The sequence below is a fragment of the Phodopus roborovskii genome, unplaced genomic scaffold (genome assembly GCF_943737965.1).
Source record: "Phodopus roborovskii unplaced genomic scaffold, PHOROB, whole genome shotgun sequence".
In the NCBI taxonomy this organism is placed as follows: domain Eukaryota; kingdom Metazoa; phylum Chordata; class Mammalia; order Rodentia; family Cricetidae; genus Phodopus; species Phodopus roborovskii.
The window spans coordinates 15,761,311-15,785,847 of NW_026126629.1; the positions used below are offsets into that span (position 1 = coordinate 15,761,311).

General features: G+C 47.5%; 1 protein-coding gene across 1 annotated transcript; it reads right to left on the reverse strand.

The window, feature by feature from the left end:
* Window positions 1–6,578: 6,578 nt before the first annotated feature.
* Window positions 6,579–22,795, reverse strand: LOC127238298 (anthrax toxin receptor-like). Its single transcript, XM_051206844.1, has 14 exons — window positions 22,554–22,795; window positions 19,820–19,891; window positions 19,093–19,164; window positions 16,858–16,939; window positions 16,739–16,772; window positions 15,326–15,405; window positions 15,178–15,246; window positions 14,761–14,841; window positions 14,610–14,670; window positions 12,212–12,310; window positions 10,693–10,762; window positions 10,103–10,193; window positions 7,707–7,751; window positions 6,579–6,728 (listed from the first exon to the last, which is right to left on the reverse strand). Exons 1-14 carry the CDS (start codon window positions 22,793–22,795, stop codon window positions 6,579–6,581), a joined length of 1,248 nt encoding a protein of 415 aa, XP_051062801.1.
* Window positions 22,796–24,537: the final 1,742 nt, after the last annotated feature.

The following is a 24,537-nucleotide window of genomic DNA, read 5'->3' on the forward strand; positions in this document are numbered from 1 at the left end:
TTGCCACCTTATACAAGCTTCAGTCAGGAGATTGATGGTGGGAACAAGGTCTGATTATTCTGGCAGGTATAATAAAGCATCACAAACCACGTGGCTTACAAACAATAGGGATTTACTCTTCACTCAGCCCAGGAGGGTGACTTCTAAGGCTGAGGCACTCTAGTGTCTGGTTAGTCAGTTCTGTGTCTCTTGATAATGCCTCTGACTGTTTTCTCATATGACAGATGAATCCCACCATTGGGGCTCTGCTCTCATGGCCTAGGACACGCTCTATGATCTCATGCTCTGCTATGAGGGTAGGGGTTTCCATACAAGTATTATAGGGGGATGGGACACATTGAGACCTCAACCTAGGCTGGCTGGACTTCTGTTCCCTCTCTCCTCCCAGGGATAGACACAGCACAGCTCCTGCTTTGTAACCATTTGAGCCAGTCTGTTAGTGTCATTCTCTTCTTATATACACCATGTTGATCCATTTCTTCTGCTTCTCACGACTAAACACGACAAACTCACCTGCCTGATAGGAATGTGAAGTAGAGAAGAGAATGGAGGTGTGGAGAAAAGAATGGAGGATGGGAATGAAGGGACTGAAGGAAAGCAGGGAAGGAGGCATAGGAAGAGGGAGAAATGGAGAGGGAGAGGAGGAAGGTGAGAAAGGAGGAGGAAGGAGACTGATGAGTTCCCCTCTACCATCCAGACTTCTACATGCTGCACCAGTCGCAGTGCAGAGACAAAGGGGTGAAGCAACAGCACCGAGACTTCAGCTGTGTGTGTGTGACCATGAGCTCCTGTTGACTGTGAAGGGATGCTTGTGCAATGTGCTTGTAGAGGGACTCCATGCTGTCACTGCTAGTGGTAGGAGAGACACTCCTGCCTTCAAGGAGCCCAAACAGGAGTCCAGGATTAGAGATCATGCAAAACAATGAGAAGTCCGTGAGCCATACACCTCAGGAAGACTCTGTCCTTGGGGAACAAGGGCAGAGTCCCCAGGATGTACTTGTAGGCATCATCTTGTCATAGACCCCTAGTCCCTCCTCTGAAAGACTACTAGGCTTAGGGAAAGCACTCATAAGGATACTTCCTCCATTGACAGTGAGGGAACAGACAAACTCAGAAAACACTGGTGAGGATAGCCTTACTCATCAGTGGTGCCTGAGACTAAGGATGAGACTAGGTGGACAGACACCCCTAGGCTTTGCTATGATATCCCCTACCTTCCAGTCTAAGGATCATGTGTTGAGAAAGTTTGTCCTATAAACTAAAGTCACTTGTGCACTCTGGAGGTTCTAGCAGTACCACTTTGATAAATGTGACAACCTATGTCTGACTGCTCAGGGCAGGGCCCCGAAGGGTATTCACAGAACCCAGGGTAGTGGCAAAAGGCCTGGTCATGAAGTCCCAACCCAGCCTGCAGTGCTCCAACTATACTGTCACAGTCCTGCCACAGCACAGGTCTTTGGCAATGGAAGAGAGTCATGGGTATCCGTGTTCCCACCTTGTCACCAGCAATCTCGGTTCCAGTTTGCCCTTATTGACAGTAGATGTTTGATTGACAGTAGAAAACGGTTAAACAGCTGCTGGAAACAGGAGAGGACTGGAAGATTAGGAGAGGCTAAGGTCCATCCAGGTGTACAGCCCAACCTGTGACAGTCATGGGAAGTACCTGGCAGGGAAGCTTGGGTAGATTTAAACAGAAGGCAGATGAAAAATTCAAGGACTTCTCTTTGGAAAACCTTAGAGAAAGTGACCTCAAGGGAGTATTTAAAGATTGGGCGGTGCAGTGCCATAGATACCTTCCAGAAAATTCTATTGGTCCCAGCATTTTTAGATACATGAAGATAGACCAGGTGGCTTTGCCTGGTACCCCAGACAGTATCTCTGTAGATGTGGAGTGTGCTGATGAGCAGCAAATCAGAGCTTTCTCCCTAGAATCTTACACCTGGTACAAATTTTCAGTCAAAACACAAATGCTTCTTAAATTTTTATTTTTGTTCTTTAGAAGATGGGCAAAGAGTTTGGTTATGACAAAAGGACTCTACAGATTTTCGGATATGGGGAGGTAGCAGAGGCAGTACCCTGGAGGGGGTCCTAGTGCATTTGTTTGTGCATGGGGACTGGGAGTAGTTGAGAATGTAACGTTCCTTGTGCGGTAGACACATCTTAGAGCACAGAGTTTGTGCGATGGGAAAGCACTCTGTGCTGGTTGGAAGACAGACCTTCTGGTTACAAGGTGCCTGTGAGACGTTGAAACACTCCCTATTGGGCTGTAGGACAATCCGTGTGGTACATGGCTGTTGTGTGATAGGAACACAGTCTCTATCAGAGCAAAGGCAGCTGGGATTCACGACAGTGGTGCTGGCACATTGTCCCTTGAGGAAGGAGAAAATCAGAAGGTCACAGAGATGTCATTGGAAGGCTGAAGCTGCCTGACTTCAGGTGGAGGAGTTAGGACACATCAGGACTCAACTGTCTATGCTGGTCTAGTTGATGCTTCTTTGAATCAAGTAAAATAATAATCAACATGAAGTTACTTGTGTCAAGTCCTAATTTAAATATAAATTAAAATTGCGGAAGCTGAGTATTTATGAAGGAGAGAATTTCACCCATATAGAAAACTATCACAAAACACTGCTAGGACCCCATTGCCCAAACTTTTCACATCACACATCAATGACTGTATACACACACACACACACACACACACACACACACACACAGCATCTCCATAGCTACCTGTAGTCCAGATACCTACAAATGCATTGCCTTTCAAATCCCTTGCACAAAATCTGTCTACAAGGCCTTTTACTCATTAATGATGGGCTCAAAGGTATGCACTGGTGCTGTTGCCACCTCTTCTGGACCCTTTAGTACTCTTCTATGATTCCTTGTGGCCAAAGGTTATTGTCTCCAAAGTAACTTGTGTATCTTCTAAATTTCTTTAAAGTTTCCCTGTATTCTTATAACATGCACACCACACACTCTAGAATGTGCGATCCTCTTTGCAATGTCTCAGTGCTCACAAATCATTATTTTCAGAGAATTTCTTTGATTGGTGATTAGGTTGGTATCAGAAAAGTCCCTTTCTCCTTGACTGTTTCAAATATGTTCTCTTAAAGAATGGGGCATCAGCCTTGGGGCCATGAATGGTTTTCTACAAATGATTTCAGTTTTAAAACATGTCTGCAAAGCCCCAACGGACCTCACAATGTTTCTGGTGAATTCCCTCTTGGATTTACATGTCTAAATATTATGCTTCTTTTGCATAGTTAAGATGCTATAGAAATTTCTATTTCCATGTCGCTTAGTTTACATGTGACTGTAAATGGTGGGGCTCTTTCATATCTTGCTTATTTGTGAACTTCAAAACAAAAAAGAACATTCTGAACATTAGCATTAGTCATGTTAAATCCCCCGAGATATGAATATTCATAATCACTTTACATATATCACACTTTATAGTATAAGGAGTACTGTACAAATGTTTCCATTGATCACCCCGACACCATACCTGGCACAGAGCCTAGATAGAGAAGGCACACTTCACATCGTGGCTATACGACTCAACAACCTCACCATGCTGAGCCCCAATCTGAATGCCAGCATCTCAGTTTCCACAGCTATGACCCAGCAAGACAGAAAAGGGGGCGCACACACACAATAGAAGGTCTGGTGCCAGGCTGCAGGGTGCTGTTCTGGTTGACTACTGAGCATGACTGCTGAAAGCTGTTTTGACTTTGCAGGGTCTCTCGTTTCCATCAAATAATAGAGCTAGTGGTCTATGGGGTATCCGTAGACCATTTCTATCTGAATGGAAGTTATAGTTTCTCTGAGGCAGCTGTGAGAAAGAAATGATGTACAGGTTTCAAGCAGGTCCTGTGAGGGTTTGTACAGGAAGATGAGTGGGTTTGGGGGATATCCATCATTATTGTAGACATTTTGTTCATCTTAACAGGCACAGAGATACAGCATGGAGCAAAGAGAGCCCAGACCTCAGCGGGTTTGACTCAAGATTCACAAACTGGACTGGATTTTGTGTGTATTTATGAAGGAGATGATGCCCAAAAGACATTCTTTTTCCTTCGGGAAGTCAAAGTCCATGGGGCAGACATTAATGTTGTGAAAGTTCAAAGGAAATAAAACCACTTACTTCTGCTAAAAAATTACCCAGATTTTCGGTAAACTGAAAAATCTAAATAATAATTTCTTGGGTTAGGATCAGTTGAGATACAAAAGCATATGAAGTCCTGGAACAAACAAGCAGCTAGATGAGGTTCCAGGAAGCAGTCCTCACCAAGTTCAAGTTCAGGCCTTCTCACTCTGGTTTACTAACATCTGAGACTCCTTCAAGTCCTCATGCCTGCATGCCCCTCCCACCCAGGATCAGGAGCTTAGGAACAGCCATCCCACTGGGTCACACAGACAGGGAGGCACAGCCAGTTCCAATAGGATCCTATCCCTGTGCTTTTGTCCTACCAAAGAGAGGGCCTGGGTGTGGCTTTGCCTGAAGGGGCCTCCTGGAAGGGGGGCATGGAACACTCAAGGGGCCTGTCATGGGAGCTGGTGAGAGCAGAGCAGGGCCTCCATCTGCTGCCCCCCCCCCAGCTGCTGCTAGACTGCAGTCATCCCCACCCCAGGAGGTTATTGGGTGGGATCCCACTTAGACACTTCCTCCTTGCTCAGACAGAAGACCAGCCTGGTGTAGAATCCCAGAATGCCTACATGCAGAACCTGCTGAACTTGTCAAGTGAGCTGGGCTAGTGTTTAGTTTTACATATACAGGCCTAGTGCTTCAGACTGTCCTGCAGGAGGCTTTAGGTTCCAGCTGAAATCCTGCTGAATCCCTGCCCTGCACAGATCCCTGCTGACACCTTTTTCTGTCCCAGCAGAGAGTGTAGCAGTGGACATCTTACTTTGTGCCTTGAGGGGAGCTGCAGGTACTACCTGATAGTCACTTAACTTTGTACCTTGCAGGGGACTTCAGTCCCCACTAGACACAGTAAACCCTGCAGGGAGAAGTCTCTGTTGAAGCAAACACTTTTCAGTGCAAGGCTCCCAAGAAACTGTGGAACCAGAATATTGACAGTTTGAAACATAAAAGCAGCAGTCATTCTCTGTCTCTGAGTTTCCCTGTCTGGCTCACCTGGACCTTGGAATGACAGCACATCAACGGCATCTGGTGGCAGCTTGGGTAAAAGTAGCTGCAGCAGGTATCTAGGTTTCCCTGAAAAGCACACATGACATGAACAAACAGGAATGCATGAAAGCTGCCCCTCCAACCCTAACACTGGGGCCCTCATTGCCTACAAGTCAGTCAACATGGACACAAGAAGTCCAAACACATCATATCCTAAGAGGGATTAATCTAAAAACATGGTTTCTGGAGTGGTCACTGTGGAACACACAGAATTTAGAAAAATCTGGGACACAAGGCTTTTGGAGAAGTTCAGATGCTTGAGGGGTGTGTGGTGGCAAGCAGAGGCCTCCTGGGGAGTTATGAGTTTTGTGAAGGCTCTGGGTAAAAGGTAGAGCTTGGGTCACATAAGTCATGCAGGTAAGAGATCCATATCTCAATCATGGTCAGTTGCCATGGGCCCAGGTAGTGTAAAGGAAGGTGGGGAGGCTCACAGATTCCTAGATCTAATCAGGGAGATCCTAATGGTCTCATCCTGGCAACCTAAGAGCCCTTGGGCCCTATGGAATGGGGTGGGAGATGAGCCACAGAGATCAGGGCACTGGCGGTGGCCATTTTGCTCCTAGGAGACCTGTGTTGGTTTCTGTGTAGCTCACAGGCAGGGAACTGGCAGGAATGGCTCTCAGATGGGCTCGGCAATTGCAGAAGACTTAGAAGCTCCCAAGAGGCAGCATGGGCCCTCCACAGACAGGGTAGGGCATGGTGGGAGACCTGTGGGCTCTTTCTTCCTTTCCTGTAGGGTCTCCATATTGGGCCCTGGGGTTGCTGTCAGTCTTTCCCCTTTTTTGGGGTTACCTGGGCCTCCTGGGTAGAGGGGCTTCAGATGGATGGCTGTTTGCCTCCTGGAGCTCAGCTCCCCAGAACAATCTTGTGATGCCCCTCAAGGCATATATCTTGTAACCCATTTTCCACTTCAGTGGGCACCAGAGCAGCTCTTCTACTGCATATGAAGAGCCTTAGTACTGGCTGGCCAGGGCCACTGGCATTTATTTGACCAGTTTTCCTGGTGGACTGAAGGTAACTCATGACTGATCTTTTCTTTATATATTGTATCTGAACTTGCTAGATAGACCCAATATATCTTGGCTTATTCATCTACAGAATAAGGGTGACAGCAAAGACCTTGTTAGGGCTGAGGCAATGATATGGGAACCAGAGTCTGGTACGTCAGGCCACAGTGGCCGTGTCCAGGGACTTGGAATCTACACAAAGAGAGATGACAGCTCTCAGAGAACCTTCCTTTGTGCTGCTCCCCTCTAGCCATGGGAGAGAGACAGGGATCCAGGTGCCTGCAGACACAGAGGGATGCAAGTCCTGTATCTCCCCCCATACTCAGGTCTCAGTAGTGGTGATTGACTTTGCCCTCCCTCTCAAGCTCAGCCAAAGGTCACACCCTGCCCAACCCAGTCATCTGTACCCCTCTGTTTCCACAGCCACAGCAAGCAACGATCACAGTAGGGTTTGGGTTAATAGGTGATGGAGATGGAGGAGATGGAGCAGGTGGTGATGTAGGAGGGGGTAGGTTCTCCCCTGGATCCTGCAAGTGAAAAGAGATGAGCTGTGTCTTGCCTGCAGTTGGGCACAGAATCTCTTACATACAACTGCACTAGGGGGTGGTCAGTCAGCTAATGCTGTGGAGTGAATGGAAGGCTGTAATGCACACCCTGGGGAGGCCATCCATGAGAAGAGTAACCAAAGCCCTCTGGTTTGCAGATATTGAGCTTCCCACAATGCCAATAGCTGTGTACTTGGTTCTGCTAAGGTTACCCTTGTTTGGGAGAGACCTAGCCACCAGTCTGTGCAGAGGGTATGCAGTGGCATTCTCCTCCACCAGGACATGGCCATTACAGGACAGGCGCCCAGGCTCCCACTAACCAGAACTGTCCCAAAAGGAAAGCTGTTGCCACCCCAGCACAGGCCCAGGTCCAGGATCTGTGTATTGCAGCTTTTCTTTACCTCTTCTGGTCCCTACCCTGAGGAAGGCTCAGTGGTTTCTGCATCCTGGTTCCTGTGCTTGGCTGGGGACATCCCTCATAGCTGATAGTTTCAATATCCTCTCTTTTCCCCAGCCCTGGGATTCCTAGGCTGACCACAGTGAAACCCTTAGCCATACCAGCCAGTGATGGAGATAGCTGTACAGAATCCCAATGGCTATGAACCTAGATATGGAGACTTGGCTCTGACTTATGCAGCTCCTATACTAAGAACCCATTTGCATCCTTGGCCTTCTACAGAGAGCCCTATGAGATCCTTTGCAAAACTCAAATTCAGCAATGGACAGCTGCACTCTCTGGATCAGGTCTCCAAAGCCCTGATTACTTGGAAATGCTGGGAGTCTGGTGATGGTATTTTCTAGTTGACGTAAGTTTGAGCCCCGCGGCTTTCTGTTACAATCATTGATCTGCATTCCCCCCTGTTCACTGCTAAAGTAATGAGGGATTCTGAGGTCAGGCTTCATGATATCCCTTAAGAAAGGTCAGTGTGACAGTGTCACCCTCTTCCCCATCCAACTCACCTTCTCTGGCTGTGGTGGAGGTGGCGGTGGTGGTGGCTCCTTAGGCTGGAATGTGAAACAGACAAAAGTGGGCTAGAGAGGGAGGGTGGGCGCTGCCTTGGTCCTGCCAATAGAGGGGACCTTGGCTTGGAGCAGGAAGATAACATGGCCTGTGTGGGTGCTTGTTGCCTGCTGGGGTGCTGTGTCCAGAGTGCTCTAACTGCCAGAGGCATCCCCATCCCTTTCCAATGAGGGAGAGGCTATCTGGTCCTACCTTTGGTCCCTGGAGAGGCCCACAGCTGGAGTGCCTCACATGTGTCTGAGCCCAGCTGCAGTAGAGCCCACACTCACCCTTCCTATTGGTAGAAGCTCACTGTCACTCAGCCTCCCCATTCCTCCTGCAGCCTCCTCACCCTCTAATTTAGTCCCTGGATTTCACTGCTCACTGCAGCTCCAGGAAGAGATGGGCCCTGAGAGCTATGTACTAAATGCCACCTGCCCCCACCTCCCAGGCCTGTGCTTCCAATTCCTCCAGCTCTCTTTCTTCCATCCTAGCTCTTCTTCTTCTTCACCCTGTCCCAGATGCCAGTACCATCCCTACATCCTGCTGTGCTTTGGCCAAGCCCTGGTGACATCTCTGGATGTGTGTGTTATACCAAAAGCCTGAATGGTAACTGCATTTCCTGGTGGGGCAGGGTGGTTCTGCTTTCTCTTTGTGCCTCTGCAGCCCAGTAAGGGGTTGTATGACATACTGTGGTCAGGAAAGGATTGGTGTCAAAGGTATCTCTGACCTAGTGCTTCCTAATCATGCCTCAAAGCCATCACCCTGCATATGGGGCCACTGGACTTCATAAGGGATCCTGCCCTGAAGGAAAGGGGCACCTCTGGGGTTTGGCCACATGAGGCCTATAGATGTGTAGTGGATACAAGATGGCCCCGACCTAAGGGTGCTGGGATGGCCACTGTGCAGGGCTTTGTTTTCAGTCCAAGCATTGCAGACAGATTTCCTGTTTCAGCTATGATGAACAATTCTTGGAACCCAGGGCTTGGATGTTTATACTTGAGAATTTATGTATCTCCTGGATGCTGTTAGTCCCTGGGTCAGATGTGAAATTTGCACCAGACTGGATATAGGACTGCCTTATGACACTATTCCTTGGAGAGGGGACATGTGTGTGGGAGTCAGGGCGGGGAGGGGAAGAGAGAGGGAGGAGGGGGAAGGAGACTTAACCTTCTTGCAGCATAGCCTGCAACAGCAGATCAGCAACATGATGACAACCAGCAAGACGGGCAGAAAAAGAAGCCAGTTCCAGTTAAAGATAAAGCCACCTCCTGCTGATGTGTTTGGTGTATTGATGGGTTTTCCTTGTGTTGTAGCAACTGGAACTGGGTCTGGAAGTTTTGCTTCTGGCTTGCTGGCTATGGCGCTGCTGCTGCTGCTGCTTTTGCTGATGTCACGGCTGCTGCTGCTGCTGCTGCTGCTACTTTTACCGATGTCATGGCTCCTGCTATTAAGTGCTCCCTGTGACAAAAAACAAGAGTGGCTTCTTCCCCTGGACTCACACCTTGCTTCCCATTTGTATACACACTCTCTTCATTCATCAGGATTGGCTAGACACAAGGGCTACAGTGGAGTTAGTGACCCAGATTGGTCTTCAGAGAGAGCAGCCAACATTGCCTCGAAGAGGATGACTCACGATTTCCCATGGCCTGAGATCAGTTCTCACCATGGCCTTGATTGATAGCGCACTAGAATGAAGGTGATCAGATCTCTAGGAGAGGTTCAGGCTGCTGGGTCTCTACAGAGGTGTAGGGATAGGGGATGTGGCCTATCACTTTGTCCCTGCTCTGCCTGACAAAGTTTGCCCCTCCTCCCTCTGAATCCTGCTAACAACTCCAGACTTGTCACAAATGGGCCCAAAGCTTCTTCTCCTTGGATTCTCCCCCTCCCCCTTCTAGTCACACTGCATTGATCTCAGGTGCTTGGAGGACAGATGTGGAAATGGACAGATGTGGAGCACTTGAGGAGTAGCACTTTCTTTCTCAGGGGCCCTGTTGTGCTGAGTGTTCCACATGCCAGACGGCTTCCCCACCACAGCTGGAGAGGAGAGGGGACCTGAGGACTGTTAGGTTTGGGGACAAGGTGGGCAGAGGGTGGGGACTGAGGATGCATAGATTTAAGTCCATATCAGCTGCTGGGTATATGATGCTCTGGTACAAATTCTGGATTCCTGGGCATGCATATGGAGCTGTCTTGTGTCCCACATGTCCTAGACAGTGTCGGGCAGCCTCATACCTGTCCAAGATGACTCTTCTATAAGTTGCTACAGCCTACCTACGGTACTTGTGGTCACCTCAAGGCCTCTTGTGACCATCTTTCTCCTCTAGGTGGATCTGCATCAACTCTGGGTTCTTACCTTGGTACTCCCACAGTTGGTTCCGGTGATGACGAGTCTGTTGCCAATGAAGGAGATGCCGTTGTTCAGACTGACCTCAAGAGACACTTCCCTAATGCATGGAAGAGAGACTACATGATGGAATTGCCCCAGAGACTCAGTTTGTTGAAAGTGTCACACACATCAGTCCTCAGTGTAATGATGCTGAAATTCAGCACAGGCCTCCCTGACAGTGAACAGGTGGGTAGAGGAACTCTACTACCCAAAGCATAAAGACTCAAGCACTGCAGGGATGTGAAGGCTGCAGATTAGGCCAGAAGGGGTTTCATGTCATATGACCACAATGAGCAGGAGCTAAGGAATCAGGCAGATATTCAAAGGCCGGTTTGAATCCTCAAACCCATCATCTTCTCCATCCTGCCCTCATCAGTGCCTGAGCACTGTGTATTCCTAAGAACCTCCAGGGTTACTAACAGAGTCTCATAGAAAGGAAATGGAACCCATATAATGCAGACAGGTGCTTAGAGCAGAGGACACACCCCAGTTTCGCTAAAGCTGGGAAACACAAATCTTGGAATTCCTAAAGAAGGACTTTAGCAAGGGACACTTACTCGCCAGTATGCTGTATCTTCGGTCCGGGACAATTCATGGTGTTATCAGTAATATCTGTAGGGCTTTCATCTAAAAGAAATTGGCATAAGACTATCAATAGGGAGCCCTTCCTCCACTGTCACTCTCTGTCTGAGAGCTGACACTGGCTGATGCCTGCTTACTCCCTCTGCCTCTTTTTGTTCAAGGGCAAGTGTGGAGTTCCAACTCTGCCCCCTCCTGAACAGCACTCTGTTACCTAGCAAGCATATCCTGTACCCAAGGATCACTTGTTGGTGATTGAGGGAGAGAGTGAGAAAGACAGAGAGGGAGAGGAAGGGAGAGAGGGAAGACACACAGGACAATATAAAAGAGTGCAGTGTGCTGTGACATGGGAAGTAGAGGGGTGGGGCATCCTGGGGAGAGGTCAGATGCTCAGTTACTGGTGATGAGTCCCTTCTTTTAGAGATATAATTTCTTATTTAAAGAATAAGTGTTTATACATGAAATGCTTGGAATTTAGCTAAAGATACACAGTGGTGAGACTGTCGGGGAGCTACACGGTGTGGATTGGGAACTCCTGGGCAGTGGCTATGGGTGCTTCAAGCCCATGTACTTTTTGGTACATTTGTGTTTGGTAGACCATGTGCACTGAAACTGATTTCGTGTGAAGTGCTGATGTCTGAGATGGGAGCAGCCAGGAAATGACCTTAGGGTTGGAGGCTCAGGGATAGGTGAGAGGCAAATGGTAAGGCACCTACTAGGTTGCTGAACGTAGTGAGTGAGAAAGTGTGGGCTCTTGGAAGAAATTTGGGTGGTACTTCTAGTGCAATGGATGTGTCAGAAGCCATGGAGGCTGCAGATAAAGGCAGCATGAAGCCCTGGTGGCCTGGGTACAGGGATAGGAGAAGAGGAGCAAGAATGGCAACCAGGAGTCGTGACGTTTGCTGAGCTGGAGAAGGCTCATAAGGGAATAAACATTTTTCTTTTCCTCCTTTGGGAGTCTGAGAGGAATTCTGAAACTGTGGCTGAAGCCGCTAATCCTCAACACACATTCTATTCCCAGTCCCCTGAGCTGGGGCAAAAAGCCAAGAGCTGAGCTGTACCCCCACTGGCTAGCCTTCCAGTTTCCCAGTCCTTTGTTTCCCCTGTGTGCTGTAATGAATGACTTTCCAGAAAGACCTGCTGGACATCTTTCCTGCTCAATCAGGAGGCTCTGCCTGTTGCATCTGTGGAGGCCATCTTGTGGGATTAGACTTCCATGAAGGGGAACAACAAAAGGCTAAATGGATGCTGTAGTGAGGATGGGCCAGTGTCATGCCAGGCTCCAGATGCCTTTGGGAGCTGGGGTTTATTCTTTCACTGTGTGTGAAGAGAGATGGGAATAGGCATGGTGCTTGGTCCTCCTTCCATTGGTCCATACTACCTATAGCTTCCCCATTGTGCGTGGTCTGCAAAGCAGAAGGCATGGCTGACTTTGAGAAATGCTTGTGAATGGCAATGTGTACCTCATGGGTACTGGGATACCAATGCACTACTTACCAACAACCCTGGAGTCACTGAACGTGAACCTGCAAATAACTTGGCTCAGGTCATTTGTATTTTTAAATCCTCGTCCATTGATTGTCACTTGGTAGGGATCTGCAAGGAGAACATTAAATTGTTGGAGCAGGAGACTTGGGTGCCATGTTCTCTCTGTTCTCACCTTTCATGAAGGGCTACCTTGAAGATGGAATTCTCAGGCCCTTATCATACAGCGACATTGTGTGGACCATCATCTATGGTCACTTAGTATCCATGCTAATGTAGCTGGGAAGGATCTTGAGAAGTTAGGAGTCCTACTGTAATCAGTGATGCAACAAGTCCAAAGTCATGAGAGTCCATCCCTGTTCTGAGCTATGCCAGCTCAGCCGAAATCTTCCTGCTTGGAGACCTCACATACTCCCGAATCCACATGGGCACTGTAGGAGAGGCAGGGCCCTATCTGCACAGGGTTAGGGATCAGCATCCACCGTGATGACTGTGATACTGAGCATGAAGTCTATCCATTCTTTTGTTTCTCTGGTGTGCTAATAAAGACACCAAGACCAAGGACATAAGGGATAGGTCTGGTCCCTGAACCACCCAAGAAAATACCTAAGAGGATTTGGCTCCTTAGACATAGGTCAAGTCCCTGATGCACACGAGAGAGTCCCTCACAGGAGATGCCCTGTCTCAGACACAGTTCTAGTACCTGACCCACTAAAGGGAGTTCTTCACAGGAGGTGACCCCCATAGATATAGTTCTGGAGTCAATGCAGCTTTCTTCATCCTCATTCACCTTGCCCATCGCTCTGGGGTTTAGCAGGGTCTTTCTAACACCTGCGAACACCTCCCTGACACTGACACAAAATGAAAAGGGCAGAGTGAGGATGGCTGGGTGGGTGAGACCATAGGCAGGATTCTACCTTTTCCTCATTTGCCTGCATAGCTGCCTCGGGGCTGAGAGCCAGCTCTATCCTCCCTTCTGTGTTATCTTGACACCTCAGCATCGTATACCAAGGATCCTCATTTACAAGGACCCTCCCGAGACCCCATAGCACACATGTTGGCTCAGTGCGACCTCAAGAAAACAGCTAAATCTATTTCATTTCTGGTGCTGGCACCTACCTTAGGTTTCCCTGAAAGTGTCAGTTATTCCTATATGCAGGTTTGTACACGAAAGCCAACATTTTAACAGTCCAGGGGCTGAGCTATATATGCGTGCCTACTTAGGGCATGTATACCAGTAAAACACATGTATACCATGTGCCCTTTAGAAATACTACATACTTAATCACCCATATCGGACATCACAAAAACACACAAACACACACACACACACACACACACACACACACACACACACTCATACACATCCCCGTCAAGTTTTTTAATACAATATATATACACACCATAGACTTAAAACAATACACAATTTATTTCATTCTCAGTTATAAACACATTAGACAGTTATTATACATACTATTCCTATATAGTATACACGTCAAGTCACATAAAAGCTCAGACATGTATTGTATATCATAAAAACACATCATGTGGCACTTACACATTCTTTGCCCTTCCACACAATATATCACAACACAGAACAACCTAACATACATAGCACAATCATTACCACATTTTCTGCTGACACGCCTGTTTTAGCCACTTGCGCCACAGCCTTTCCACAACCCGTATCACATTATGTATATCATGCATACACACTGTTCTCACACATCCATGCAAAGCACACTTAACACACACATGTATTCTTGGGCTTTTCTGTGTTAATGTTGCAAACTTTAAGACTTTTTTCCTGCATCTATTTTCAAAGGTCTAAGAACCATACCATCAGGTATTAGCTGCAGCATCGCTCCTGATGCCAGTTTTCTGTATTAGTTACCTTTCTTGTTAAGGTTGTGACAAAATGCCAGAAAAAAATCAACTTAAACTGATTTTAGTTCATAGTAAGCATGCAGTCCTTCATGTAAGGGAAGGATGCATGGTGGCAGGAATATGAGGCATGGGGTAATATTGCATCCACAATCATAAATGACAGAGAGGAGAATGCCAGAGCTTCCTTCCTTTCATCTTGTTATTAATCAGCTTCAGATCTCAGGCCAATAAATATTGCTGTCTATATCTAGAGTGGTTTTTCCCACTTCAGTTTACTCAGTTGAGAAACTCCCTTATGGTCATGCTAACAGGTTTGTCTACTATTAATTCTAGATTCTATGATCAATATTATCACTACAGATGTTACATGTACCAAATGCATCATGGAAGCACCACACACAGAATGGATATCCCATACAAGCCACACTCAGAAACAATATCACACCCTATACATACTCATACAAATGTACTCACTCTATTGAGTAACACCATTTGCCCATGCCTGTGACCCCTCAGCTCTTACCTTTTGTACAGACATAGGATGGCGTCACGGAAAACACCTGAATACAGGACTTGGAAGCAATCTGAGAGAGGGAGATGGAAATGGAAATGGGCAGGACAGTAAGCCTCAGGGAATGCATACAAGGCCCTCCAGTCTTCTACAACCCACTTACTTTGTCAACGATGTCCTGCAGGGCAGTGAAGCCTTGTTTTGCCTCAAAGGTATGATCTGGGCTGTCTGCAACTTGGGCCATCTATGATAGGAGAAGAGTATCTGGGTTGAACTTCAGAGTCAGTGGATGTAACAGACTTGGGGCAGGAACTGTTAATCTCAGGCCATGGTGAACCTAGGGTGTCAAATACTCACTGGCTTCCATTCATAGCCAAAACTTAGGCAGTGGGAAGCTCTGCTGTCCACTCTACAGAGGGGGTTGGTTTACTTACCCTAGTGAACTGCCCTTTTACACTGGCTAATTCTAGCCTACAGCACCTTGGGTAGATGAGATTCCCCCCTTCTTGGCACTGAAAGATGCATCACAGTCTTGCTGTAATAGCTACTCAGGGGTACTTGGTCACCTGATCTGACTTACCTGCCACTTATCATAGTGGTAGACACCCACTGTTAGAACAGTTGCACCCAACTGTCTGGAAATCTTGGCCTAAAAGAAAGGAGATGCTGAAAAAAGAAAGCACTTAAATACCAGAGGCAAAATGCCAGCAGTTTTGGTGATGACTCACCTCTTCCATGGTCTGTTTAAAATGTTTCTCCATCAGAAGACCATCAGTCATGGCGATGATCACGGACTGGAGTTTGCTCCCTAAGGAGGGAACAATAAATTGATGGGTTGGTAGGGGACACACTAGGAATGCCCAGTGAGTGAGGCTGTAGATGCAGCGATGTTCACTGCAGCAAAGCTTGTTGTCCCTCACTGTTTTGTTTCATAGTGTGAGAAGAAGTCTTGTGCACTATTTTATACAGAGGGGATGGGATCCTACCATTAGGCCTGACCTTTTATATCCTGGCTGTGGAATAGCCTAAGTGCAGTCTAGTCACTGTGCTATAAGCCTAGCCTCTCCCTGGGTGCTGGAGAAGCAGGAGGGCTTCCTTGATGATGATGCCCAGTGAGGCATGTGGAATCTGTGGCCAGCCAGCTTCAGGCACAATGTTAGGGATATTTTACTGAACAGTAGGCTTAGCAATTAATGCCTGCAATATACTAAAAAAAAATTACCTTTCAGACCTGTATAACTAGCTTAGTATGTTTTCCTGCTGAATGCAAGGCTGTATCTGATAACCAAAACCAATGATATCACTCTCTCAAGATAGATAGACACAGTCCTAGAGGTTATGATGCCCACAAGACACTATATGAGCATATACATATATAAGAGACCAACAGCTGATGGTCTGTTCTGCATATCAGGAGAGACCCCACTTTGATGTTCCATGGAGATGGAGAATGTCCCTAGGATCCTCCTCACACTTGAATCATAGACTTATTTATCCACTGGACCTGACCGTCAACTAAGAAATTTTGCATAGGTGAGCAGTCTTGGGAAGATAGGCATTAGATTGTAGTTAGGAATATATAGTATGTGCCTTGAGTGATAGCCCTCAACATAATTAAATACAACTTCTGTTATACTAACTACCCCCTTGCTTGCCACAAAACACCAAGTCAGACAGTTTTATGTTGGGAATCAATGACCCCTCACCAAGTGTCCCCACTGTATTCCTTAAGGGCCACAGTTCAGAAAGACCTAGGTCTTGGATGGGCATGTTTGACTCATGGGGTTAAGAAGCTAGACTGACAAGCTAAGAGGTAGAAGACTTAGCAGCTAGAGGAAACCATGACCCTGGCATCCAGCACAGAGTTCCCAGCCTGCACAGGCCCTGGGCTTTCTTCTTTTTCTTTCCCAGCACATCTGTAGGCTAAGGACCAGTGAGAACAAATCCAACACATGACCACATGCAGCTTCTGGTCCTCTTGGAAGCATCTTGAGTCGGTGCTATGCTCAGAGGGGCAGCTATGCAGACAGTGGAGCTCTGGTTTCAAATGCCAGACTTGAAGAGATCCAGGATGTGCACACAGACTCTGTAGGAAGCCCAGCTGTGTGGCCTCTGCCCCATTGAAGTTGCAGGCAGCTCACCTTCTTGCATAGCCTTTCTGATTTGTTCATTTGCCTGTCAGGAAATGAAGGGGAAAAATTGTGACATGAAGAAGTGACCCAGTGGTACTGTACACAGAGTTGCCTATAGCGGCCTGTACCTTCTTAAATCCATCCTGCATGTGTGTAAATCCTTCAGGCACCTCTTCGTGGAGTATTGCAAGTCCTTTACGGATTGCTTCTCTAAAAGGATGAAAAAGAAAAGTGGCATGAAAGCTATGGGCAGGGCAAAGCATCTGTAAACCATCCTATGGCTTTGTCCACTCTGCAGTTCACCTGATGAGATAGGACACTGGCCAGTGACACTGACTCTCCCTTCTGAGCTGGGCCTTTCTTTGATTTCATGAACACTGAGACAGGAGGGGACTGGGAAGTCAGTGGGCCCATATGGAAACGTCTGTTTTCTTTGAGTTCATCTACATTTTTGGGCACCCCGGTCTTGGAGACTGGGACAGAGATCTTGCCCATTCAGTCCCTGGAGAACATGCAGGGATTTGAGCTAGGGTTTTACAGGGTAGTGGCATCTGTATTGTGGATCGGGGACCTGATGTCACTGTCACCCTCCTTTGGAGCAGTCTATTAGTCAGTGAGTAGGGCTGAAGGGGGCCATGTCACCAGCTAAGCCACTGCTCAACTCCCATGTCCACTGTCACAGAGCCCTGGCATGACTCTCTCTTCTAGGCTGCTGAAGGCAGCAACTGGTCTACTTAGATTCAAGCCTCACTGTGGACTGTTCAAGCTACCCACAGAGAAACCTGAACCAGGGAGTCGGGCCCAGAGAGCCATCCCTGAGGTATCTGTGTTGGTCCCTAGGCTGGAAACAACATGACCTGTCAGGTGGTGTGAAACACATAAAGCACACAGAGGCAGGCAGGCCTGTTTCTGAAGGACATTCTAGGACAAGAAAGGGACATGAGGTCCAGGATAATCTAATGTGGCAAGGCTAAGCAGTCACAGCAAGGTGATCTACAGTGGACAATGATGTGGCTTCCTATTGCGCAACAGTGAGGCTTTACAGGGTCTGAGCTCTGATAGCGCCATGCTTGGCCCAGATACGACGGCTAGAAGATGAGAGAATCATGCTCATCATGCCCAGTGGTGACCAAACCAGGGATTTCCATCCCCAGTCCTGCCCTCATCTCTTTTCCTGAAGAGCCCAATCCAGTTCTCTCCCCTTTGACCAGCCTAGCCCCACTCTTTGCCAACACCAAGCCTCCTCTCACCCCATCACATACCCCTCTACCTGGACTTAGAATCTATGCTTCTGCCTGACCCAGTCCACTATCCTCTTCCTATCTCTGTCCTCCATGTAGCTCAGACTCGACTCCTCCACTCAGCCTATGACAATCCCTGCCCTGCCCAGGCTCTCCTTTTGCCTTCCCTATGACCACAGTGTCTGTGTTCTCCTTGCCATAATCGCCCTCTGGGATTTGCTCAGCCACTCAAATTTAATTGTGTTCCTGCAAAACCTAGCCGCTATGGTATGCTACACCAGGCCTTGTCTGAATCCCTGGGAGCCAGCCACTTCCTGCCCCATCGCCCTGATGGACCTTAGATGCCAGGTCCATTGACTCAGAGGCTCTTATCCCATCTGCTAGGTGGGTCTCCCTCACTTCCTGCTCCTGGCTTTTCTCCAGGACCCAGGACAGAGATTGTAACTCCTCCAGACACCCCAATCCTTAGTGCCTCCACACCTCCTTCTGGTTTCTAACTCTGTATGGAGTCTATAGGAGAGCATGTAAAGTTGACCCCCCCTTGTCAGTCAGAAGCCCCCAACTCCTTATCTCTGGGATGCTGGGCACAGTTGAGCCACCTCACGTCTGTTCCCCATAGCTTCCTGTGGCATTTAGCACAGTTGACTCATGACCCCATCTTGAGGCTTCCTTATTTATGATCACAGGGGACCTAACTCCCTTCTCCATACTCCAGTGCTTTCCTCAGAATTTCTCAGCTGTCTCCCTGCTTCACTTATCCAGAGAGTTACTTGTCAGGCCAGGCCACAGTCAGGCCAGAGTGCACATAATATCTCACCAGTTGTTATTGTGGGTATGATGGGTCCTGACATATACACCTCACCAGCTCCCATATGTTATTATGGGCAAGGCCTAGGTAAGATTCAGCAGAGGAGAACTTCTATAAGTATCAAGTCTGTGTGTTCTACTTAAGTACAGACCCAAGAGTGCTAGTAACTAGGGCTGGGGCTCAGTTTGGGTACATAGGTCCCCTTTGGATGAGCAATACTAGGAGACCACAGAGGTCCTTCTAAGCTCTTAGTTTCCTCAAGATCCAAGTGTCTGCAACATGGGGCTAGTCTTGGGATTCAAAGCAACACCTACCGGTCTGAGGTGAGTGGAATGATGACATCAGCGAATGTGGAGTAGGTGATGATGGATATCCGCAGTTTAGGGCTGGGGACAAAGCATAACTACTGAGAAGCCCATACACTAGATCATCAACCTGTCAGGGAGCAGACATGCACAGAATCCCTGCTCCCACCCCATCTCTTTTGCACTGCTGTCATTCAGAGTTGAGGCATTAAGGTAATATTGGGGCAAAGCATTCTAAAGCTCATGGAGATATGTAGCTCCAGGGAAAAGAAACAACGTGTCTGGTAAGTGGTGTGGCCACAGTGATGTCACCTGTTGACCCTGTTCATTCTCCAGCCTCCAGGACTCAGTTCACCTCTGCAGTTTCTCTGGGACCATGAAACTTTTCTCTGAGACATTTCTCGGAGGATTCTTGCCTTTCCTTGTCTCTCCATGACAAGCTTTCCTGTCTACCTCTCTGGCCCTGAACTTCTTTTCCTAAGTATAAGTGCCCACCTATCATGGTGTGCTTTCCACTTTGAGGGGTCCCAGAGAGTGGAACTATGCCTAACCCCTGAGGAGGCTCAGCCAGTGCTGGAGTACCCCCATTGGACTCTGTCCCCTGTTAGCACACCAGCCTGGGTCTATGCTCCTCTAAGAGGGAATCTCATGCTCATCAAATCTAACAAACATGCTGTTTATGTGTTAGAGGGTTACTCCCTTGAAGCACAGAGAGGATAGGCAGGAGAAACCATACTTCTGGAATTTCTTCACCAAATCTTCCGTAAATGAATAAACATAGATCCAGTTTCTGCCCACACTGCCGGACCTGAAGACAAAGGAGACATATGTCAAGGTATGCCATATCATAGGGCAGGGAAGGTTAGTTTTGGCCTTTCCAGTGTTCCATCACGTCTTTGTTTGTTTTTAATCAATGTGCCCGTGTGTCAGTGCTGCTGACCATGGAGGATCGTCATGAGAGGTGATTTTCTTCAGGACCATTAGGAACAGAAGATATCCAAGCAGCCTCATCTACTCAGATGGTGGGAGCCCCCAAATGGACTTCAGGGTCTCATCACAATGCCGACTTATGCTAGGTGAGGGCTACGTAGTCTCACAATGAAGGAAGATGTCTTGATTGGAAGAGCTACCTAATGTTCTGATATGTGAGGCTTCCCACCCTGCCTCGACTGACTTCTGACTTGCCAATTCTCAGTCCTGTCCATGGGGGGCCCAGGGCTACTGGCACTATTCTGATCAGATACTTTGGAACACCAGGAAAGGCCTAGAGGGGGGAACTGGGCTTTTTACCTGTGGGTTCCCTTATGGAACTCTCAGGTTGTTAGGGGTCAAAGATACTGCTCAGGTGAGATCACTCTTTAGTGTATGAAACATCTGAGGCATAGCTTGGGTTTTGGGAACGGTAGGTCTTCCAGCTCTTTGTTGCCCACCATGTCATACCAGCTGTTGCTGTCTTGTTTTCTCCACCAGGATAGACTGGACCATTCAGCCATTCATGATCTAAGTTAAAGCCCTCCATTGTTTTTATTGGTCTGTTTTACAATGTTCACACTCAAGTCTCAAGCTCTGTGTGTGCAATGGTCAGCAATTGCTGAAAACCCATACATGACACAAACTTTCTCCCATGGACAATTGTCAGACTGTTGTATTCTGCCCATCCCTTCTTCTCCTCATTAGAGAAATACAAATAAAATCTGTCCAGTGTTCTATCACACCAATAAGGGAAATAATGAATAGCCCCAGAGTCCACACACTCCTCTATATGTACCAGCATCCACAGCAGAATGGGGGGAAATTCCCCCAGGAGCTGGGCTTTGGCCATGGAGGCAGTTATGTGTCCCAACTTCCTGAACACCCTGCAAACCACACTGTCCTGAGCCAGGAGCTGGCTGACAAAGAAGGCAGCTGTAGACCTGCTCATTTCTTCCCTGGGGTTGTCAGTTCCAATTACTACAAGAGCCTTGTGCTGTTCCCATGAAGACTCAGACCCCTGGGCCCATTTTCTCCTGCTTTGCCCCTGCCTGGAGAGCAAATAGATGGAGATGCATATAAGTGCATGGAGAAATGAAGCAGGGTGTGGACCAGCTTCTGAACACAAGAGATAAGGAGTCAATAAAGGGTATGAGAATGGAAATCAATGTAGAGATAGAGATACTGAAGGGATACCCAAAAGAAATGCTGGAAATGAGGGAAACTAACAAGCTAAATAAAGTGCTCAGGGGAAAGCCGCACAAACAGAATGGGTTATGAGAGCACAGAGCACGAGGTGTGGAGAAAAAGGTAGAGACATTGGAATGTTCAGTCAAGGATAATGATAACATTTAAAAAAGTGTCAAAAGCTTGTACAACCATTGGGCCCCATATAAAGGAAAAATTATGAACTAGGGGCATAGAAAACGAATAACAGCATACAAAAGAGTTAGAAAATATTTCCAAGCAGCTGTGCATATGGCTGAGTGGGTACATGGGGTGCTGTGTAAGTGTGAAGCCCTGAGTGAGAATTACCAGGCCTTCCATAAGGCTGCAGTAACACAGGATCTGCAATCTCAGTGCTCCTGTCAGGGTATGGAAGACAGAAACTCTATCCACAGGCAACCCTTTATCCTCTCATTTCCCTTCCCCCAGGACAAAATAAATAAACACACACACACACCAAAGGAAAAAATCCCTTCTCCCTCACCCTGCAGTCCTCTATCTCCTGTCTTTGTCTCTTATTCTCTGCTGTCTGTCCCTCTGGGCTAAACCAGTCTCCTTTGTGCTAAGAACTTGGTCTTGGGGTATCCTATGTTGATACCGGTCTCTTTATTTTATATGGAAAAAAATAGAAAAAAAGTAAAGAAAAAGCCTTAAAGAAATGCTATACCTGGTTGATTATAAAGGCTTAACTCAGGAGACTGAAGTATAAATATGATCTCCTGTTTTATAGAACTTAAGGGCATACTGCAAATTTCTGTAAACTAAGAAATTGGATAATTAGATAGGACACCACCAGAGAAGCCATGAGCCTCTCTGGTTCTCAAATCCAGATTCCATTCACTCCCTTGACAGCCAGGAGAGGTCTAAAGACTGTTCCAACTTCTCTGCCACACTGAGAAACTCAGTCTCTTCCCAGGATAGGGACTGTCCATGGCTGAATCCTGAGGGCAGTAAAATAAAGACATCTCTGACCAGCTGAGAGAGTGCCCACAGTGGCAGCAGCAATCTCAAAGGTCCCTCCTTGGGTAATTCACATGGCTAAAAAGGTACCTCCCAGTAGTCTTTGGGCCTGAGGGGCATGGTGACCACATCAGAGTCAAGAGGGTGAAGAACCACATCCAGAAGGCCTGTGATGGCCTCCCTGAATTCAGGAAGTCAGTGACAGAAGCCTACATCCTGGGGGAGTGGCTACAATGATCTTGAATATCCTGTGGAGTCAGATCTACCACTGATACCCAAGCGATCTTTAGGGACAGTGCAGGAGGGCAACTCACTTGTCCAGGATGATGTAGAGGTCGAAAACACCTTGACAGTTGTCTTCTAGTTGGCGTTGGTTCCAGTTCATTTGTTGGATCTGCTGTTCGTCGGAAATTGAGGAACCCTTGCCCAGCCTCTGGAATAGTTTCCAGCCAGGGCCATGGTACTGGAGGCTTCTAGCCTTTGAAAGGGGACTATTCAACAGGAGCAGGAACAGTAAGAGGGCCAAATAAGGCACACGGGGAATGTGAATCCCCATGTTGTCTGACCCTTGCAATGTGGTGTAAGGTCACAGGTAGGCTGAATCTAATGACAGTACCTGTGGACCTTTTCTACACCACCTCTACACAGTCCCAGGAACTGAGGACTACCACTTGTATCCTACCACCAATGGTAGCATTCTACCTGGAATACTCAGAGCCCAGAAGATCGGACCAGCTGCTCTGGGTAAAGGTTTTCCCCCAAATACCTCACAGAGTCCTCTGCTACCTTGGGATATACACCCTGGGATTGTGATGGTCAGGGAGGTTGTCATGGTGACTTTGTGACCTAATCCTCTGCTCATGTCTATGCTGACAGTGCCTAGGGGGCTGTTATAGGCCCTGTGCAGGAGTCTCAGATGAGGCCTCCATGTCTCCAATCCCAGCCCCTATCAGGAAATCCTTAGGGGACACCTCAAAGAACAAGTGTTTTGTTAGAGGAAATGGTGGTTGAGCTCACCAGTTACTGTGGGTCAAGGGATCAAAACAGCAAGGGACAAGTGTGTGGAAAGTGGGAGGCCACTTGTGAGTCCTGAAGTTAGCACACAATGTCTGGATACAAAAACAGATGGAGATTGTGTGCTGCTGTCAGGGTCCTCCGTGAGTGAGGAGAGGTCAAGATCAGGCCGGAGACACCCACAGAAACTGTTGACCTGAACAACGGGAATTCATGGACTCCAGTCTGGCAGCTGGGAAATGAGCATGGGATGGACCCAGACCCCCTGAATGTGGTGTTATTTTGGAGGACTGGGCAATCTATGGGGCCTCTGGTAGTGGATTAGTGGATTAGTATTAGAATATGAAAGGACTTCAGGAGGCCATTCCACATAGAAGGATACTCCCTCAACCTAGACACATGGGGGAGGGCCTAAGCCCTGCTCCAAATGTTATGACAGACCTGGAAGACTCCTCATGGAAGGCCTCACCCTTCCTGGGGCCCAGAAAGGAAATGGGATGGGTGTTGGGCAGGGTCAGGGGAGGAGGAGAGGGTGAGAGAACTGGGATTGACATGTGAAACAAACTTGGTGCAGATTTTAAATACAGGTAGTTAGTATAACAAGAGTTATATTTTATTATGTTAAGGGTCATCACGCAAGGCTCAAAGTATGAATTCCTAGCTACAGACCTAAGTTTATCTCTCTAAGACTGCTTACTTGAGCAGTGTATCTCAGATGAAGGTCAGGTCCAGTTGCCAACAGAAGTCTGATTCAAGGTCAAGGAATCTGTGGGAGACTCTTCAGCCACTGCCCATGTCTCCTGATATGCAGAGCAGAACATTGCTCTTAATCTCTTATATATAAGTATATGCTTATATAGTGTCTAGTGGGTTTCATGGAGTCTAGGACTGTGGTTACCTTGAGTGAGTGATATCATTGGGTTCTGGTTATCAGGTGCAGACTTGAGTGTAGTGGGAATCCTGACTAATCACAAAGTCAAACAGTCCAGAGAAGAGCAGTGTCTTGCCCAAATGGCTAGTCTTGTCATATTGAAAGCAAAGAAACAAGTTTCTTTGATGTCCATCTTTCTTTCTGACATAAGTGGTGTTTCCAGGAGCAGTTATGTCTCACGGTCAAGGAAAAAACCTAAGCGTTTTAAATGCCATATTCTATAGGCCTTTTGTCCTGCGCTACTGTCTCGCCAGCAAGAATGACTCGGCACACTCAGGATCCTTCTGCAGTAAAGCTTTAATGCATCTTGAGAGGGAGAGCATAAGCTTACAGAGCGGAGACGCCAAACATCC

Excerpts from the sequence above, each read along its gene's own strand:
- LOC127238298 (XM_051206844.1), bottom strand. The coding sequence starts at position 22,795 with ATGGGGATTCACATTCCCCGTGTGCCTTATTTGGCCCTCTTACTGTTC. Across the intron at positions 19,165-19,819 it reads TTGGTGAAGAAATTCCAGAA|CCCTAAACTGCGGATATCCA; the intron begins GTATGGTTTCTC and ends CTTTGTCCCCAG. Across the intron at positions 14,671-14,760 it reads TGCAGGACATCGTTGACAAA|ATTGCTTCCAAGTCCTGTAT; the intron begins GTAAGTGGGTTG and ends TCCCTCTCTCAG.